Source organism: Paracoccidioides brasiliensis, assembly GCF_000150735.1.
Source record: "Paracoccidioides brasiliensis Pb18 unplaced genomic scaffold supercont2.8, whole genome shotgun sequence".
Taxonomy (NCBI): Eukaryota; Fungi; Ascomycota; class Eurotiomycetes; order Onygenales; family Ajellomycetaceae; genus Paracoccidioides; species Paracoccidioides brasiliensis.
The window spans coordinates 432,450-451,961 of NW_011371365.1; the positions used below are offsets into that span (position 1 = coordinate 432,450).

The window sequence follows — 19,512 nt, forward strand, 5'->3', positions numbered from 1 at the left end:
TGAGATCACATGACTTGAATGGCCAAAATTATATTGGGTTGATTAATATTGTAAAATTAGCTGTGTAAAATTAGCTGGCTTCTTGTTACAATGAAGAATCAACCATCCCACAAATTTTCATCAAATGAATTCTAGCATACTAACTTCCAATCATACGACAGCTAAATTTTGAAAAAAAAAAAAAAAAAAAAGTCTACCGTACAAACGTATGAATCCCAATGCAGTTCAGAGAAATACACGTGTCAGCCATTCATTGGAGACCTGGGGATACCAATTCCTCAGCCCCTCGGTGCGTGCTGGTAAATCTTGCTGGCATTGCTTTGCTCTTTGAACAACTAACTAACTACCAGTCAACTAGGAGAATCTACCTACCTGCATTTGATAGAATATGCAGAAATATTTCTCTCATCAGCCGGCACAAACAAACCCTTGTTGAATTAAACTCGTCACGGGTGCACATTACTTGGAGCCGACCAGAACCAGCGATGGTGCAGAATCATTTTTCTCACTCCTAGTTAGACGTCCGTACTAGGGCTATTTTGCTCATGGATGAAGAAACATTGTGTCTAACCAGTGATAAGAGGATCTTCGCTTCAGTGTTTGCCTAGTAATTGAGGGATTTGGCTGTTGCGCTGAATCGTTATTGGTCCCACGGTAACAGTGGAAAACAAGCAAACTTAATTCCTCTCCCTGAAACCCCACCTGATTAGGCAGCTGGCACGTTTTAGGAGGGGAACACGCTCCTCCATCCACAGCCCTTTTGTGGCCCCAATCCTTATAATCAGTAACTATGAGCGGCGCGCTGCAGGGAGAGATTTCTGCGGGGTTGCCGTTAATAAATCTCTGTACTCCGATAGAGAGTAGCTATACGAAGTTTCCCTCATTTTTGCCATTGACCATTTTCTTTCCTGTTGTTGTTTGCAATGTCATTTACGCAAAAATCAGTGGCTTGAGGTAGAGTTGGTTTTCAGACACTTCCTTGCTGCGTCAAAAAGACAGGTCTTGATTATCAAAGAGGAGGGGTTAACTATATATCCTGACTAAGGAAGCAGGGGGGAAAACGAAAGCGTACGCGTTTGAGCAGGTCAAAGAGTGGATTGATCTCCCATGTTTATCTCTATCTTTGATGCGCTTTATTAGTTTTAATTCTTTGAAGTTATCGTTCTATCTTGACAACAAGCAACGGATTAAGAAAAACTTCACATCGAGTATCTATATTCAAAATTACCAGGAACCTCGACATCAGCAATCATGGTTCATCTCGCAGCAATCCGAAGGGAATCAGTTGCGCTTCCGAATAGACCAATTCAGCGTATCGAAACCATCCCCCTTGAGGAGCCTCAGGAACATGACTTCTTCTCCAGCGTCTATGGCTCTCGGTTCGCGGCAGAGGACCTGCCTACACTCGAGATGCCGGAGAAAGAAATGCCCAAGGAGGTGGCATATAGAATGATCAAGGACGAGTTGAGTCTGGATGGGAATCCTATGTTGAAGTACGTTCTGAGGTCCCTAATTTGCACCTGTAGGCTACTGCCGAGTCGCGCCGTCTCAGGCAACGGTTACTTCAATGTTAATTTTTCATATTTTTCCACCCTCAAAAATAGCTAACTTGCGTGATATAGCTTGGCGAGTTTCGTTACCACATACATGGTAAGCGTTCTAGAACAACGTTTACCCCGGTTATACACAACTGCTTGAACTGGCTGCTTGGTAGCTGTGGTTCAGCCATGTAGTTAGCTAGTTATTCTAATTTCTTGGCGCACCAAATCTAGGAGGAGGAAGCTGAAAAACTCATGACTGAGTCGTTGAGCAAGAACTTCATTGACTACGAGGAATACCCACAGTCTGCAGAGATTCAGAACCGCTGCGTCAACATGATTGCTCGCATGTTCAATGCTCCTGGAGAAGATTCGGAAGAACATGCCATGGGGACCTCGTGCGTAGGTTCTTCCGAAGCCATCATGCTGGGCACGCTCGCTATGAAAAGGCGCTGGCAAAATAAAAGAAGGGCAGAAGGAAAAGATTGCTCCAATCCCAACATTATTATGAGCAGCGCTGTTCAGGTATGTTGGGAAAAGGCAGCGAGATATTTTGAAATTGAGGAGAAATTCGTCTACTGCACCAGTGATAGATACGTCATTGATCCAGAAGAGGCTGTCAATCTCGTGGATGAGAATACCATTGGCATTTGTGCAATTTTAGGCACCACATACACTGGCCAGTATGAAGATGTACAGAGGATTAACGATCTTCTTGTCGAACGTGGAATCGATTGTCCCATCCATGTTGACGCAGCAAGCGGTGGATTTGTGGCACCCTTTGTAAACCCGAATTTGGAATGGGATTTCAGACTTGAGAAGGTTGTTTCTATAAATGTCTCTGGACACAAATATGGTCTCGTATGTACATTATATAAAGTCATACACGTCGCTCTACCATGCTAATCCAATCTCAGGTATACCCGGGTGTTGGCTGGATTGTTTGGCGTTCTCCGGAATATCTCCCCAAGGAGCTCGTTTTCAACATTAACTATCTTGGGGCCGAACAAGCCAGCTTTACCCTAAACTTCTCCAAGGGCGCGTCGCAAGTTATCGGCCAGTATTATCAAATGATCCGCCTTGGGAAACGCGGCTACCGCAATATAATGATCAATCTCACGCGCACCGCGGACTATCTCTCCTCAGTGCTGAAAGAATTAGGTTTCATCATCATGAGCGACGGGAGGGGCCATGGTCTGCCTCTTGTAGCCTTCCATCTATCTTCTGACCAGGGCTATGAGTTTGATGAGTTTGCGCTGGCTCACCAGTTGCGGGAACGCGGCTGGGTTGTTCCTGCATATACCATGGCGCCGCATAGTGAGCAGTTGAAACTCATGCGTATTGTGGTTCGAGAAGACTTTAGCAGAAGTCGTTGCGATTCGTTGCTGGCTGATATCAAACTTGCATTGGAGCAGCTGAGTGAGATGGACCGAAAAGTTATGGAGAAATATCAACAGTATGTGACCGTTTCTTTTCTTTCTATTCTTTTCTTTTTTTTATTTATTTCTTCATTGTTTTTGATTGTTTACATTGCTGATCTTTTAACTACCCAGCCATATCCGCCAACACGTTTCCAACGTCGGCAAGGCAACTCATAATCACCCCCATTACCAGGATGAAGACCACTCCCTACAAGGAAAGACAGGGAAAACTCACGCTATCTGCTAAAACATGGATATGGCCACAATTTTGGTGCAAACAACGTCATGGGCACTTAGATGCTTCCATCGTGGCATACGTAGTCTCATGACAAACCTTCTCCGCTTTGATTTCAATTTTTTTTTTTTTGCTATGCCCATTGTTAGCTTAAGACCCTGATAGATGCGCGGCCAGACAAGTCGAGCTTCTTGATGCAGTAGTTGGTTTAGCATGTGGGGTGATTTTTTATTTTGGAGAACATGGTCACATAAAGTAGATCACGAGTGCGATCCACTGGATGGAGGGGGGGTTTAACGGCCTATATCATGTTGCTAGGAGCAGAATATTATGACTTGCCACATGCCCCCTTTTATTTCCTTCATCAGCAACCCGGTGGTTGCTGCATGGTGATGATTCATCAAACTCGCGGAATTTGACTCCATGCATTTGTCGTTAAGATGGGCCTCTACACAAACTTAACTGGAATTGATGACATATGTGCAGAAATTATCAAATCCCCAATGTTTCGAATTGTTTTGAATCGAGTTTCTCCTTGTTAACATCTATCTCAGCATGACACTATAGATGCCACCGTTTCATAAAGATGACCCGCATATAATAAATAACCAGGTAGCTATAAACTATTGATGAAGTTTTTAAGATAATTCAAATTTTCTAATGTTGTATGCGCAAATATACAGGTTTGGAGGCCCTTCTTTTCGGTTTGCTGTAGTTATTGATACACGCGCAGCTAGTTACTAGACTCAAATGAGTTCATGTGCCGTTTCATTCCCCTCCCCGCAAAGAAATCTCTCACATTGCCAGGGGGGCGAGCGGGGAAAGGGAACAAGGAAAAGGTTCCCCGGTAACTACTTGGCTTTTAACTAAAATATGTCATAGCTTGATAGGAATTTGTTGACTGTGGAAGAGAAAGCTACACAACAGATATCCAGGGATAATTACCCAACTATATACCTACCTCCGAGGTGTTTTAACTAGAGGAACAACTTTCATGCATTTTCCCTTTTTAGTTGCAAGTAACCATGTTTCCATACCCCAGTCTTCCGTCTTCAACCCACGGAAGTGGTAAAACATTAACTCGCCCAGAATTCTACGCTTGCAACACTACGTTGAACTTATATTGAACTGTTCGGCAGCTGTTGGATCTGTGGCTTTTTGTGTGGTTGCAGTCGCGATATATCTCTCCGTGTACAATACATCAAGATCAGGCGGAGTTATCTAGCACTATGGTTCTTTTCCTCCCACTATCCGTTCGCCACTCCCGGAAATCCGTCGCTGGCTTAGAGTTCACCTGGCTTCCCCGATATTACTATAATATCGTTGGAAGCGGGCCGATGGACCGTGCACGCAGCCCTTCACTGAAAGGGACATCTGACAGACTATCTGATCAAGCCGGAATGGCAGACAGGAAGGGGTGGGTTCGGGAGCATGTCGCGCAGTGCCGGGCTCTGGGTGCACGGCGGGCCTAGCGCTTACATGTTTAAACTATAAGGCCCTCCGCTATATGGCATGCGGACTAGGATTCCTGGTGCCACCTGGGATGAGGGCAGCGGAGAAGTGTGAGAGACGGGGAAGCCGGTCGTTTCTCGCAATTTTCTTTTGTTTCAGGCCGTAGGATCAATCCTCGGTGTTTGGCAAAAGTTTTTACTCCAAGGATCTAGGCATCTGAACCTGGAGCCTTTGCTGGAGATGCTGCTAGCAGTTGATCATCTCCATGCCCCCAGAGTCCTTAAATGCTCCATGAGTCCCTCTTTCGAAGCAACTCTCTCTTCCACAACTGCAAGTATTGTTCATCTTTTTCTGGACTCTCGGGATTCTAAATTATATTTTCAACGCAAAGTTTCATTTTTCTCTCCTTCCGTTGAATCCCCATCAACAACTACCACCCAGTAACACCCGGACTAGAAACTACATTGCAATCCAACATGAAGTATCTGTCCCTTCTTTTCCTCCTCCCTCTCGCATCTGCTGTAGCACTTCCAAATCCGTTTCCAGAATCAGAGGAAGTGAGTCCAGCAGGCGTGCATATTCGAGGGGTCTTCTATGGCGGCAGCGGCTGCAAGCAGGGATCATTAGATATTGAAGTTGACGACCACGGCACCAAATGTCCCATCCGGACAAAGGACTTGTATGCCGTGGGCGGACCGGATACTACGTATCCTGACCGTCGCCGGTTTTGCCAGTTGAACTTCGACCTCATCTACCCTCAGGGCTGGTCATTTTCCATCCTAGGGGCCGAATATAAGGGCCGTGTTTCATTGCAGAAGGATTCCACAGCGTGGTTTAAAACTACATACTATTTCTCTGGAGAGACTTCCCAGGTAAGTCTCCTAACAATCTCATCCAGTGCATATCCTATGCCTTTGGAATCTATAGTCACTAATGCGGCGCAACAAAAACCACAGGCAGTCAGCAGGATGGATTTCACGGGCCCTACATCCAAGGATTTCGAAGCACAGGACATGGTGGTTTGGGACACCTGGTCGCCTTGTGGAAACACGCAAACCCTGCTTAACGTGAAGCAAGAGGTGTCGGTTCGCGGGACCGGTAAACTCGCGAGCACGTCCACAGAGGGACAGTTTGGACATGCCGTGATATTCAAATGGAAACGGTGCTAGGATATGTAACAACTATCATATATTCTTCAGGAATATAGATACTGCTAGTTAACTTTTCCAGAGGGACGATGTTTGTGAAAGCAGTTTCATGGGGTGAGCTGGTTCATCTCGTGTTTTTGCGACTGAAACTTGTTGCATGATTGAAAAAGCATTCAGCTGAATGAAAGGGTCATGAACACGTAGTCTGCTTCTTGTTAATATTTTCTGTGTTTGAATTTATTTGGTCAGATTTATGATAGAGAGTGTTGCTGTCTGCTCAGCAGAGGAAGAATTGATATCATTCTTTTCTGTATTCAAATTTATCCCGTACTTGGTCATCAAGGGGTAATATCATTAAACAAAGAACGAAATCATGAAAAGAAATAACTACGTCCAACAGAATGATAAACAATAAAAAAATGATAAACTAAAAAACGAACCTGAACAAGGTAATAGATGTTCTTATCTCTCGACGTTACGACGTTTCAAACCCGTGACTGCTTTGAAAATAGCTCCGAGATAAAAAGCGGAGGGGAGGATTAAAGATGGTCTCCCACGAGTGCAATTATTATGCGGTAAATGTAGCTAACTTCACTGTTCGTCTCGGCCGGATAGTGGAATTTAAGTGACGAGGCGCTGTCTCTGGAGGATTAGGCCTTTTGTTTTTGGTGCGCACTGTGCGGCTGGCTGGCGCCTAAATTGACCAAGGAATGACAGGGATCCTATAATCCTTTCGCGCGTCACATCAGCACTCTAGTAGAGTCTCCTTCTAACTCATTTTTACTTGTCTGCGATGAAGGGAGATTGGCACAGGTCGATGGTGCGCAGCGTTGGAATATCCCTTTCAGACCAGGGTATTATTGATATCGAAGACAATAAGAAGTTATCTCTTTGTTTGATATAGTTCTTGTCAAGAATGTTCTTTCAATGATCTGCTTTATCAGACACTTTGATGCACGCAAAATGTATGTCTCTCCACAGTGCTTTTCGCTATGCGTTTTGTACAGCCTTTCTGCCCCCAGAAGGAAGGGGGGGGAAGTGGATGGCGTCTACGTTAAAACTTCAATATAAGGGTGGGGAATGTTTCCGCTTCCGCATCGAGATGGGCCAATCCGCCGCTAAGGGACTCGAAAGCCATCAAACGCGAGACATTTCTTGTCGTCGATATGTAGATTTTGTCAAAGACGTGGTGTGACTGTAGATTTGCGACTATGAGGATCGTGGCGCTCTGCGATGTCTTGTAAACTTTATAATGAAGTCCTGCCATTCTTCTTTTCCCCCCTATTTTTATCTGGTAACTAGGCTTTGTCTCATAGTTCTAGCCTAGCTTAAATGGTCGCATGTGAGGTACTGTCAACGATTCGAAATCAACTCTTTCCCTTGAAGTTAAGAGACTGGGGAGGAGCGTAGCCAGGAAACCACTTCAACTAAGTCAAAAGTTCTCTATTCCTGTATCAATAAATCGAGGTGGAACATTGTTCATCGACAGACGCGCTCTCAATATGGGTAGATATCAGACGACCCAACTTCATCACCACCCACCCATAGTTGTTGGGTTACCAGGAGAATCTCCACGGTTGAAATCCACCCCATGCGAACCTGTTGATTTGCGATATTTCGAAAGAATGCCGTAGACTCGGTATCATGTGACCGCGGTTCTAACTGCCTGCAAGTGCCAACTTCGTTCAGTGAAACCACCTCAGGTCCAAGCAGCAGCGAACGAAGGTCAGAACTGTTATACAAAAACATCTTAATCAATCCTGATCACATCCCTATAAGCTCTCTCCCATCCCCTCAGGCAGCAAGCCTGATGGCGTGCCGACGCAGCGCCGCCAGCGCGCCCAGCCCCCCAACACCACCGAACGCGTCCCGAGCCTTGACGCGCATCTGCTCCCCCATACGCCGTCCACCCAAGAGACCCCATCTCCTCACCCCAATCGCCCGCCGCACATGTGAACTGAATGACATGGAGCCTCCAAGCTCCCCTACACCAGCAGGCAGCTCAAAGAGCAGAAATGTCGCACCAATACGTCTCAACCTACGTGGCCCGATGGCTAGCGATCTCCTAGCCGCCCACGAGGCTGAGGCACAGAAATCCCATGCAGAAGCACTAGCTGCTGCAAATATGCTTGATCGGATTGAAGAAGACCTAGATGTCATGAAGGCAAAAGGCCTATCAAGGGCACTGGCCCTTGGAGCCGCCGTGAAGGCGTTAGTCAAGGACTGGTACAATGGAAGTCTAGAAACAGCTAAGCAGTCCACCACAATCAAGCCTGCTGGCTCCACTGGTGCAAATGATGCAAGTGCTCCTACCTACGCAAAGACAGCTGCAGACAGCACCAATGCAACAAAAACACCAGCAACCGTACTGCAGAAACCCCTGCTTAGAAATAACCCCAGAGAAGGAAAAACACCATGAATCCTCGCGCGCCTGCCTTCAGATCATCTAGCTCACAAAGCAAGCCCAATTGCTACTCTTAGAAAGCTGAAGGCTGAACTCCCGGGGCCTTTGGCAGCAGCCATCACAGCAGTTCAAGCCATCCCCACAGGCATTGCCATCATTCCTAGAAGCTTGCAAGACATGGAGGCCCTGCTAGCCCAAAAGAATGTTTTAGCAGCCACTCTCACCAATGCTCAGATAGAGAAGGAAGAACATTGGATCACCTGCCTGATTCCTGGGCTGCCCATGGAGATTAGTGACTATGATGGTGGAACTCTGCGTCTCTCAGCAGAATCCATGACAGAAGAATTCACACTCCAAACCAGAATCAAGCCTGTCCAGAGTCACTGGGCAAAAATACACCCTGGAAACCCAACAGCCACCCTTATATTACACTTTTCACAAGAGACAGCAGTAAACCTGCCATCAAAAGTGGAACTATATGGATATCAAAGACCAGTGATCAGAAAGGCACCTAAGGTCAAAATACAACAATGCAGCAAATGCTGGGGATTCCATCAAGAGAGATACTGCCTCCGCGTCCCTCACTGCAAAAAATGCAGTTCTAAGAACCAGCTGAGGGATATCCGCAATGCACAGAGTAAGGCATACTTGGCCAAGGCAAGTAACAGCAAATGTGGTGGTTGAGGTCCATCAGCAGACCTGAGGTTGAATGACTCTACTGAGTGTAGATCTAACCTCACGCTGACATCAAACACAGCACCAAGCACAGCATTGAGCACAGCATCAGGCACAGCATTAGGCATGGTGTCCAACCCAACACCTAATGCAACACTCAACATGTCACCTCATGCAACAACACCCTCCTTTCAGCTACTCAATGAAGAAGAACTCTAGGTCCCCACAATTCCTGCAGATTATGCAAGTCAATGTAGGAAAAGAGGGCCCAGCACACGAGACGGCCCTCAATCTAGCATTTGAAAGAAAGACTGACATTCTTCTCATACAGGAACCCTGGATTCACAGGAACTTAAGCCAACGCATCTCCAAAAAGCATCCAGCATTCAACTGCTTTGCCCCAATTGAAAAGTGGGACAGGAAGCCACGGGTCCTCACCTATGTGTGTAAACACCCACAAATCCATGCTCATGCAGTCCCAGGCCCCTGGGCAGAAAACTGGGACATCCACATGCTGCACATACAGGCCTGGGGTCTACAGCTTCAGACAGTCAACATATACAATGCACCCCCAGGCGCAGAGGATCCTGGACAAGGTGTGGGCTGTCTTCTCTCCTGGTCTGTCCCAGCACTCCCATTGCTCCTCACTGGCGACCTCAATATCAAGCACCTCGTGTGGCAACCAGGAGTGCCTCCAAGCATGTGGGCGGACCCCTCAATTGACCTTGAAACAACATCTGGCACTCACTCTATTACAGCAAATGCAGTGAAAAGCTCCATAAGATATCTAGGAATCTGGCTAGATAGAAAACTGAGCTTCAAGAAACATGTGGAGATCATGGCGGCTAAGGCACGACAGGTGTCTAATGGCATACAGGCACTAAGCAACACGGCAAGAGGCGCCTCAGTACAACTGCTTAGACAATCCATTCAGGCCTGTGTGCTCTCTGTGCTCTGCTATGGAGCAGAGGCCTGGTGGCCTGGAGCCACATGAATGGAGAAGGGAAAGAAAATCTTCAATTGAATGGATTGCCTAATCAGAAAGCTAGATCTAGCCCTTAGAGATGCTTTGCAAGGGGCACTGCCAGTCTACAAGACCACACCCATTTCAGCTCTACACTGTGAGCTAGGAATCATGCCAATGAAAGAGACACTAGACAACCGGTGTGCTGTATATGCAGTAAGAATCAAAAAGCTTGACAAGAGGCACCCACTAGTGAGGCGCTCTAATAAAGTAGCTACCACCAAGCCCTATACCACACGTCTGTCTAGAGCGTCCAGTCATGCTGGTGGGATAGAAGCATATGACCCTCTACTCACACTCTCTTGGATGAGATTTCCCAGGAAAGAAGATCTGCAGATTGGGTATGAGGCAGGCCACACAAAGGAACAGGCAGCACAAGACTTTAAGAGCTGGCTACAACAATGCAATCCCCTGGATCTGGTGGTCTTTACTGATGGTTCACAGATAGAGCGCCCTCAGCGCGTGACTGGTGCAGGATGGGCTATATGCTGGGGTAGTGAACACCATCTAATCTCCACAGGAAACCTGCCAATGGATAAAGCAGAGGTCTTTGATGCAGAGGCAATGGCAGCCCTGCAGGGCCTAAAGGAAGCCACCACCTCACCTCAGGTGAAGTTTGCCAGCAATGTCTACATTTGCCTAGACAATTTGGAGGTAGCATGAGCCCTTGGATCCGTGCCAAACACCTCTAGCCAGCAGGTCTTCGCGCAGTTTCTGAAAGCCATAAAGGCCTGGCAGAGCAGGGATAGGCTCCCATTGACCACCCAGAGCAGGGTGGTCATTAGATGGGTCCCAGGCCACGCAGGCGTGGCTGGTAATGAAAAGGCAGATCTTGAAACCAAAGCAGCTGCAGCGCAGGCAGCAAGTGCAAGCATGGTACCTCAACCTGACAGCATAGGCACTCTAGCTTATATAAAGCGGCACACTATGGAACAAACCACATGGGCCTTTGAGAACTACTGGGCCAAAAATCAGCCCAAACACTATATGGAGCTGGAGATCCCACTAAAGAGAGCCTCAACAGAGGTAAAACTTTCACGCTTCACATTAGGAAAGCTCTATGCCGCCTGATCAGGTCATGGAGACTTTGCAGCCTACCACAGCCACCTTAAGCATGAAGATGCAGAGTGCTACTGCCGGTGCAGACATAGCAAAACCCCAGAACATTTCTACTATTGCACTCTTGCAAGAAAAGCAGCAAAGCAGCGCCGGCCTATCTACAATCTTCGCGAGACACTGGCAACCTCGCGTGGGGCCCTAGAATTCAATAACTGGCTAAGAGAAACAGCCTTCTATCAGAATATCTGTCCAATGCGCCGACGCGCACCTCCAGATCAGATCTCACAGACCATCCCCTCTTCTGTCTTGCTCCCGTCTTCTTCATCGCCTTCCTCTCCTTCCTCTCTTTCCTCCCCTTCCTTTCCTTCCTTGCCTCCCTTTCTATCCGCCTCCCCTACCTCCCTCCCACAAACTTAAAACCTCTCAAAACCTCTGCCCTATGGCAACCGACCCACGGGCTTTGCCGGTGTAGCAATACGCAACCCATTTTGCCTCATTTGTAAGATAGCTACTAGATAGGTAGTCGCCTACGGGCGTAGCTCTACCCGCCCTATAGTTCGACGCGGACTCTACTAGATCACGTGCCCTTAAGGCACGTGGACTAACTGGGCGTTAAATAAAAACACTCACACCTCAGGTCAAAGGATGTGGATCAACGTCTCTGGAATCCCAGGAGCATGTCAAAGTCTTTTCCTTGACAGTACACCTCGTTTCAGATACTTCTCCTTAACACTGTCCATGTCCTGTACTCGACTCCAACACAGGCTACTGCGGCTCTGAGGAGAAGCTCTCTGCTATCCTTCAATCAACAGGAGCTCAACGTCCTACAATGCTCATCATCTATTATATACTTCTCCCCGTTTCGACGATGTGATTTGAGATCGCATCTCCTGAGGGCAGCGGAATTTCAATTCCTATAGATGGATATATGTAGACTTGACGACGCTACTCTGTGCCTGAATGAATACCATTGAAATTCAAACACATGCGCTCAGAACATGCAATCGCAGCTTGGTCAATTCCCATCATTGAAGATGTTATTCCAGCCGATCTCCGAGTCCTACATAGCAACTACCAATTTGCCAGAGTGTCATATTTCAAGGTAAACGTTTTGTGTTAACGCTGCCTTCTCTACCCGAAGAACTGTCTTAGACATACTGGTATGTGCTCACAAATCGCTGTCTTTACTGGCTTGACTTCATATCCGCATTGGGGTAACTTCCTGGAAGTTAATAGGCTACAATGGTTTCGGTATCCCTCAAAGGCGAGGTGTTGAGGGGAGTTAAACCTTCAACTTGGTGCGTACCATTGTCTGTGGGGACATCTTCCTCGTATCTTCTCATTACAGTTGTTTCAACTTCAAAGGCTTTGACAACCCTTATTCGATGTTGCAATTGGACCGTTTGTTCTCATTGTCCGATGCGGCTCCGTTTTGTTAACGGTTGCTGCTGAAACAATGTGAAGGTATGACTTCTTACTCTCTATATATATCTACGTTTATGGCGTCATCTTTTTTGCCTTCTCGTCGTGATACTTATCCCCCCCATCCGCTGTTTACGAATGCAGAACCAGCAACAGCCTTTTCTGCATTTATCGTCCATTAACGCAAGCTTCAATTTCTGTTGAAATCATGAGCAACGATCCATATTGCCCAGAGAGGAACAACCCTTCCAATGTTAATTATTTCCCTTCGCCACCCGTGCCCCCTAACCTGTACGGTTGGGAGATAAAGGATTTCAAGCTGAAAGAACTCGAAGCACTGATCCGATATTATGGATGCGGTCGCAAGCATATGTCTGGCAGATCCAAAAAAGAGATGTTTCGAAACCTCCTCGGCATCTTTCAGAGAATACCATCCAAGCCCTCTAAGAGTGAATTTTTTGATCATATCTGTGCTTTGGGCCTCTCGACTTTGGGCGAGGGCGCTGGTTCACAACAAGGGTCCCATCGCCAACCCGCAGCGACTCAAGAAACGTCAATTTCTCTGCTATCCAGAACCGGTAAGCCTGGCTCTGTTGAACCAGTTCCATTCAATTCCGGTTTTCTTCCCGACCAGGAAATAGCAAAATGCCTTCGAAAGTCCTTGCTACAGTTTCACTATCAACGACTTGAACGAGCTCCTATCTGGTGCATCATCCAGCCCATTCAGCCTGGAATAATCCCAAATCTTGTATCCCAGGAAAGAGGAGGCACAAAATACCCCTGCCGTGGCCGCGGGCCAGTTGCAGGAAATGTTAATGACTTCGAAGCTATTGACTGCGTCATTGTCGCGGGAAATTTGCTTGATGCTGGGCTTACGAAAGCCGATCGAGGCATTGACTCACAATGGGATTCTAGACTCAGCGAACCAGAGAGAATATTTTTGAGATTGGTGTCTAAAAATTGGGAGGAATTATCCGATTACAGTTTTATGGATCCGCTGAAGAGGATGTTCATTACGCACCTTCGAGGATATTCCTGGGGTGGTGTTTCTGCGGTTCGGTGGGTGTGGGAAAACTGTGCCAAATCTTTCTCTCAATTTCTTGTTCAGTATTCTCAAAATCCTCAACATGAGCGCCCATGCAAGCAAAGTGCTGCTGAACGAAGACCTTGGTCTTCCTGCTACGTGCCTCTCCAGATTTGCAGTAAGGAAAACACTATCCAGGCGCAACTGGCCAATTTTTTTGAGAGACCTTATCATACGGAATGTTCAGGATGTGGAGAGGATGTCAAGGTTTCACGAAACTTTGAGAGCCTACCATTGCGCCTTGCTTTAGCAACAGATGCCTGTGCGCCTCCTACAGCCCATACTGCCAGCGCCATTACTATCAACTACCAAGACCTGAAGAATAATACGCAAAGCACAGTATATCGGTGGTTAGGTGGAATATACCCTGTTAAAATGGGTGGATCTTTTCGCTACAGGGTCTTTTGGAATGATCACGAGCGACATGAAACCGATAATGGGAAAATTCGAATGTACGATGGACACCAGCTCGAAGGGAAGATTATAGGGGGCATTTGTACAACGGACAGCTCAGAGCGAGTTCCATTATCGTGGTGGGAAGGTCACTCGGCGTTGCTCTTCTACGAGAGAGTGCTTTTCCCTGCAAGACCTTACCTGCACGCGGCTCGTCGTGCCATAGAGAAGATTATTCAATCCGTCGAACACAATGAGGTTTATAGAGCTCCAGCTACATCATTAACCTCTAGCCGACCCTCTCTATCAACAGGCCAAACACAATCCGGATTAGCGACCTCCTCGGGAACTTATTTTACAAATGTTAATATTCCCCTCGAACCACCATCGCCAAGGAAATCGAGTACACAAGACTCTGTACAAGCTGCGGTACCTCCCAGATTTAGCTTCGGCCCACAACTCCAACGTATAACGTCACAGCACCAGCGCCGCATGGGACTTCCACCAAGTTCGCTAGGAACAGTCCGCTATACCATGGATGGCAGGGGCCGGAGAAGTGGGGCTGTGGAATACCCGGGAGTTCGTCAACAGATGCACCCATCTGCTTCCCAGCGACCGCAACGAAACGTACACATTAGAGGTGTCCAGGGCTCTAATAGAGTTCAGCAGTTACCAACATCCCGTTATCCAGCGTCATATCTGCCAGTGCCATCTCAGAAGACTCCCTATCAGCCAACATCACCTCAGCGAGCACCCTATCAACTACTGCATCACCAACCATTGCACTCCAAACCAGCGCACCACCGGCCAGCAGCCCTTCAGCCGGCAGCTCCTCAGCAAGCACGTCCCCAACCAATGCAAGTAATCCAACCACCATCATCTGCGTTTCAAAGCGCTAACCAGGGTGGACATGTCATTGTTCCAGGCTTGGATTCTTCGGCTTCAAATCCGCAAATAGTATCCACCCCGGGGATTGCAATTCCGGAAAATCTCCCCTTAAATGCCTTTGATGACGCATTTAAACTGCTGGGAAAACCCCAACTCACTAACTTTTCAGGTCAGAACTTGCCTTTGCCCTCTGCCCCGGAGAGTGTGAACCAGCAGTATAATCCTGCTACGGCTGAACAATCACTGAATCCCTTCCCTCAAGGACCAGAGCCGGACGGACCTTACGCGCCGACATCGTCCGGAAAACCTGTAGCTATAACTCTACCAGAACCTCCATCCTTCGTCTCCGCACAGCCTCAACGACAGAATACGTTCCCAGTTAACAAGGACCAAACTATTGATCCCAGGCTTCTTGAACTTAACAATCCGTACTTTGCAAATTACATAGCCTCGTTCGGACGAGATCCTGGGCATATAGATGATCAGCCGAGCCAGAATACATCAGAGGTACCGACCGTTAACCCCGAGCAAATCTCTGAGAATAACCCATTAGTTCAACGATACTATGAAGTGGCCTTTGATGAACCGGGACTCCAGCCGAGCCAGCCAGCTGTGCAAGATGGAGCAAGTAATCCACCCCTCCAAATGCAACCAGATAACTCCGCTTGGAAGTATTCAGAGACATATCAGTATCTGGAGCAAAATGACTCATCTAGGAAGCGTAAGCAAGCACCAGAATATGAAGAGGTCATCTTTGAGGAATCCGGAGAACCTTGAAAACGACGCAGAGATTAATATACATTTCTGCTTCTTGTTTCTCCCCTCACCCCTTTCTCTGGATGAGGGTTTCATTTGTTTCTTTTATATGTTCGTTTCCTTGTTCATCATTATCTTTACATATCTTATGTAAAGAGTCCACTCATTCCTCTTCTGTTGCCATAGGCGATTTCTGAGACGTTTCTTTCTACGTTCTAATTTGCATTTAGGTTTTACTCTCTTTTTTTTTACACCCCCTTGTTTTGGTCGGTTGACGCCCTCAGTGTTACGCTTACCGATTTCCCACTCCTTTCATGTTCCGGCCCTTGCGCCGCCGGATGCTAGTTCTCTCAATAAATTTCTGCTATCGCAAGATAGTAAGCGCAGCATAGTTTTCATTCATTACCTCAAATAATATATTCCATTTCTATTTTGCTGTAATGTTATGTCTCATTGACCATATCCAAGTGGCTTGAGTATTCCCTACGGAGTTCTGGATTCTGAAAGCAAATCACCCATGTTTTCCTTTCTTGTTTCTTCAATTCCTTCTCCCACAACCGTATATTGAGGATGGTGAGACGTCGACAACTTTCAGAGACACCAAAGATTCCCCAAATCTCAAGACGGCGTCCGCCAATCACCTAACGTGACTGGAAACTCTATTCCTCCCAATCACAACGCAGCCAGGTAGTAACGGCGTAACGCCAGCTAAAGAATCAATGATGGCTGATTATTTTGTCAAGTAGTTAGTCGCTAACTAATTTGGTTAATGCTGAAACCCCGCAAAATACTGGCAGTGGGAAATACGACATTAACAAACTTAGCTCACTTCTCCTCATTAACACAAGGGAATGTTTCCTTATTCTCTTGGAGCTGGAGGCTTTTCAAATTTCTCCCTGTTTTGTTGTTTCATGTTTTTGTTCCCCCCTCCCCTTTGTCTCATCATTTGTCAAGAAGGCAAAGACAACATTTTTACGTTTTTAAAATAACTACTCCGTAGTTAATAGATTAATAATTGATGAATTGGGAAGCTTCAATCATTTTTTTTTTCTTTCTTTGATTATATTTGCTATGTTTAGTAACTAGCAGATTTCCAGTTACTTCTTCTATTCTCTATGCACTTTTTAAGATCGGTATCTCAAGCAATCTATCGCTAAACATTCCCTTGTCACGAAGGAGAAGTAAACACAAGCAGGCAAAGGCGGATATTATACAATGAGAGAAGAAGGAAGAAGAAGGAAGGGAAAGGAAAGAAGGGAAGAGGTAACCATCACAATCTCGCCCTTGGCTCATCAATCTTCTTCGGCGCAGAAATATACCCCCCCAGTGTGTCATCCGTATTGATGACCCTCCCCTGGGCGTCCCGCCTAATTCCCAACTCCAACAACTTCGCAAACACCTTTGCAAAGTGGCTGAAAAACATCTCCTTGTCTTCCGCATACACCTTAACCCACTTAGCAAACACCGGATCCGACAACAGCGCCATATCCGTCGGCAACATCATCAGCGGCTGGTCCTTCTCGTCTTCCGACACGTCCGGATCCACATAGTTAAACTGCTTCACACCATTCGACAGCGTCGTGGGCTGCCACTCCAGCGTCGTCAGGAGCTTGAAATACTGATTCGAGAAGCGCGTTGGGTTGTTGACCCATGGCCCTTCGTAGCCGCTGCGGTTCATATGCGTGCGGCCAAGAGTGTGTGCGCCGGATAATGCTACGATCTCCTGGTCATTGAAGCCCATGCGATAGAAGACGTGGCGGAGATGGTCGGTGCCCTGCGAGGCGTCAGGAAGGCGACCGCGTGGGGGGAGCTTGGAGTCGTCGACGAAATCGGTCCGGCCAGGCTTCCAGGCGATACTGGGTCCACCCATGGCTTTGATGGCTACAACGCCGGCCAGGGTCCAGAGGTCTGAGTATGTGATCCAGGGATGCCGTCTCTTGACGGGCTCGAGGAATGAGCGGGCGTATTCGAGACCGGCGTTGGCGGGGTCGCCTCCTTCACCTTCATAGCGCATGCCAGCGCCGTTGGAGCCGCCAGTGTCTGTTTCCTTGTCATAGGTGCCGGAAGCATGCCTTGATGTGAGGGGGAGAGAAAGGGATTAGCTTTCGTCGGACAGGATGGGGTGAAACACGACGTGGTTGCATTCTTACCAGGCTAGACGGACGAAGACAGGACCAGCACTGCCGTCATCGTATCCAGGTTTCTTCAGCTCAGCAACTATGTCCTTGCGGACAGCATCAAAATCTCCCGGATTGCTCATTGTCGTAGCTGGTGTCATTTATATATTTGAAGATGTATGGGTGAAAAGAGACCGGTCAGCGTTGGAGGTGGGTTATATGTTCGGAAACTTTATCAGGTTCCGAGGTTGGAATTTGGCTTGCGGGGAACCAGATTTATATTGTGACAATGAAGCTAAGGGGAGAAGGGCATGGAATGCCCCGGATTAGCTTGAAGAAATCTGGAGCAAGAGAAGAAAGAAAGGTTGATATTATTATCACGGATAACATTTTGTCGGCTTTTCTAAGACGGCAAACATACCGCTAACAAACTATATCTCTACCCTTCATGTGGCAAAATGCCGACCGAATAGCCCAGCCTGGACGCTGTTGACGGTACTCCCCATGAAAGTACCGCCCGCTCCATCTGTTGGATCAGGGGCAGCGGCAGGACTTTTGATTTATGATGCTGTTGAGGCTGTCATTGCCGGCGTCCCTGGGTATGCATACGTACAAACATGCAGCACAGCAACCATGATGGCTGGCCCGGGTCCTCTTATCGCAGAGCATCTAAGCCAAGGCTGTTGTGTTATCCACTTCCCACGTCCTTTTTCCTCTTTTTTCTTGATAACATCGATATCAAAGAGTTTTATTTTCTTTTTTTATTTTTATTTTATTTTTATTTTTATTTTTTTTTGAGCGCGAACTTCTTGGCACTAATGAGCCTCGGCAACTTCTGCTTACCTAATGTTAGTCACGTGTATCGGAGCTTTGCAGCAACTCATCACATAAAAAGGGGTAAAAGGCGTAGAGGGATACAGCACATGTATAGACAATGGGAATTGTTTTAGGTCAGGGATACATTGAGGATAGCCTTATTATTTGGATTACATGTAGTGAAGAATATAGTACGGTCAATTCATCCATTGTGGAGAGCAGCCCAAGGACCCGGCCCAATGAGGTCAACGGAATATCAGGGGTAGCTAATCCATCCTTTCTCAGAGATTTGCCAAAAGAGAGAGAGAGAGAGAGAGAGAAAAGGCAGGCAATGACAAGGACATTTTGTATTTGTTTTTCTTTTACTCCCTGCACATTCACTGCACCTCAAGATCGATCCTTTCCCGCAACATCGCCAAAGTGCCTCGGTCATCTTGCATCTTCTTAATCTCCGTCTCCAGCATTTCGACACTCGCTTTCAACTCCCCAATCACCACATCCATCTTCCTTATGGCCCTACACACATGCCTCCTTTCCCCAATCTGCCGGTTCTGCTCCTCCAGCTTCTTCCTCATCTCTTCAACCTGTCGATCCTGCTCCGCGAGTTCCCGCTCAAGCCTCCTGTTGTGCTCTCTCCCCACCACATTCACCATATCAATCAGATTGTGTATGGGCTTGAGCTGTTCGGAAGTGAGGTTACCTGCCTCCGCGTGTTTGGCGACATAGATTATTGATGCGGTGATGTCGTTGGCTACCGCAGCTATCCTTTGGGCTTTTTCTTGCGAGGAGAATTCATCCAAGCCCGTTAAACTCAGGGCACCATACATCCCGTTGCCGTTAGAATTCGGAGAAGGATGGTGAATGCCACTTTCATCCATTGAGTGTGGCGTGATCTATGTTGCTGGGGGTTTTTTTTTTTTCCTTTTTCCTTTTTCCTTGCAGGTTAATTTGGTTCTTCAGTTACAGCCATTGGGGAACTGCCGTTTATTTTTTGAGCTGACCTTGTCCGTTGAACTGGATAAGTTTTATACCAGGAAGGTAGTGTGGTATGTGGCGTCTTGGGATATCCCAGTAGAGGCT

The 19,512-nt window shown here is 47.1% G+C and overlaps 8 protein-coding genes across 8 annotated transcripts; 5 read left to right on the forward strand and 3 right to left on the reverse strand.

Annotated features, from left to right (window-relative positions):
- Nucleotides 1–1,251: 1,251 nt before the first annotated feature.
- Nucleotides 1,252–3,206, forward strand: PADG_06319 (glutamate decarboxylase; the record flags this gene model as incomplete). Its single annotated transcript, XM_010763548.1, has 5 exons — nucleotides 1,252–1,493; nucleotides 1,623–1,650; nucleotides 1,773–2,399; nucleotides 2,456–2,994; nucleotides 3,092–3,206. The coding sequence occupies 5 exons, from the start codon at nucleotides 1,252–1,254 to the stop codon at nucleotides 3,204–3,206; spliced, it is 1,551 nt and encodes a 516-aa protein (XP_010761850.1).
- A 1,217-nt stretch (nucleotides 3,207–4,423) lies between these two features.
- PADG_12081 (uncharacterized protein) lies at nucleotides 4,424–4,760 on the forward strand (the record flags this gene model as incomplete). Its single annotated transcript, XM_010763645.1, has 2 exons — nucleotides 4,424–4,649; nucleotides 4,690–4,760. The coding sequence occupies 2 exons, from the start codon at nucleotides 4,424–4,426 to the stop codon at nucleotides 4,758–4,760; spliced, it is 297 nt and encodes a 98-aa protein (XP_010761947.1).
- A 362-nt stretch (nucleotides 4,761–5,122) lies between these two features.
- On the forward strand, nucleotides 5,123–5,815 carry PADG_06320 (uncharacterized protein; the record flags this gene model as incomplete). The annotated part of the gene is made up of 2 exons (XM_010763549.1): nucleotides 5,123–5,518; nucleotides 5,603–5,815. 2 exons carry the CDS (start codon nucleotides 5,123–5,125, stop codon nucleotides 5,813–5,815), a joined length of 609 nt encoding a protein of 202 aa, XP_010761851.1.
- A 1,033-nt stretch (nucleotides 5,816–6,848) lies between these two features.
- Nucleotides 6,849–7,061, reverse strand: PADG_12082 (uncharacterized protein; the record flags this gene model as incomplete). Its single annotated transcript, XM_010763646.1, has 1 exon — nucleotides 6,849–7,061. One exon carries the CDS (start codon nucleotides 7,059–7,061, stop codon nucleotides 6,849–6,851), a length of 213 nt encoding a protein of 70 aa, XP_010761948.1.
- A 5,525-nt stretch (nucleotides 7,062–12,586) lies between these two features.
- On the forward strand, nucleotides 12,587–15,520 carry PADG_06321 (uncharacterized protein; the record flags this gene model as incomplete). Its single annotated transcript, XM_010763550.1, has 1 exon — nucleotides 12,587–15,520. The coding sequence occupies one exon, from the start codon at nucleotides 12,587–12,589 to the stop codon at nucleotides 15,518–15,520; it is 2,934 nt and encodes a 977-aa protein (XP_010761852.1).
- Nucleotides 15,521–16,769: 1,249 nt separating this feature from the next.
- On the reverse strand, nucleotides 16,770–17,777 carry PADG_06322 (uncharacterized protein; the record flags this gene model as incomplete). The annotated part of the gene is made up of 2 exons (XM_010763388.1): nucleotides 16,770–17,571; nucleotides 17,650–17,777. 2 exons carry the CDS (start codon nucleotides 17,775–17,777, stop codon nucleotides 16,770–16,772), a joined length of 930 nt encoding a protein of 309 aa, XP_010761690.1.
- Nucleotides 17,778–18,120: 343 nt separating this feature from the next.
- On the forward strand, nucleotides 18,121–18,698 carry PADG_12083 (uncharacterized protein; the record flags this gene model as incomplete). The annotated part of the gene is made up of 2 exons (XM_010763647.1): nucleotides 18,121–18,301; nucleotides 18,613–18,698. The coding sequence occupies 2 exons, from the start codon at nucleotides 18,121–18,123 to the stop codon at nucleotides 18,696–18,698; spliced, it is 267 nt and encodes an 88-aa protein (XP_010761949.1).
- Nucleotides 18,699–18,809: 111 nt separating this feature from the next.
- PADG_06323 (uncharacterized protein) lies at nucleotides 18,810–19,310 on the reverse strand (the record flags this gene model as incomplete). The annotated part of the gene is made up of 1 exon (XM_010763551.1): nucleotides 18,810–19,310. One exon carries the CDS (start codon nucleotides 19,308–19,310, stop codon nucleotides 18,810–18,812), a length of 501 nt encoding a protein of 166 aa, XP_010761853.1.
- Between the last annotated feature and the right edge of the window lie 202 nt (nucleotides 19,311–19,512).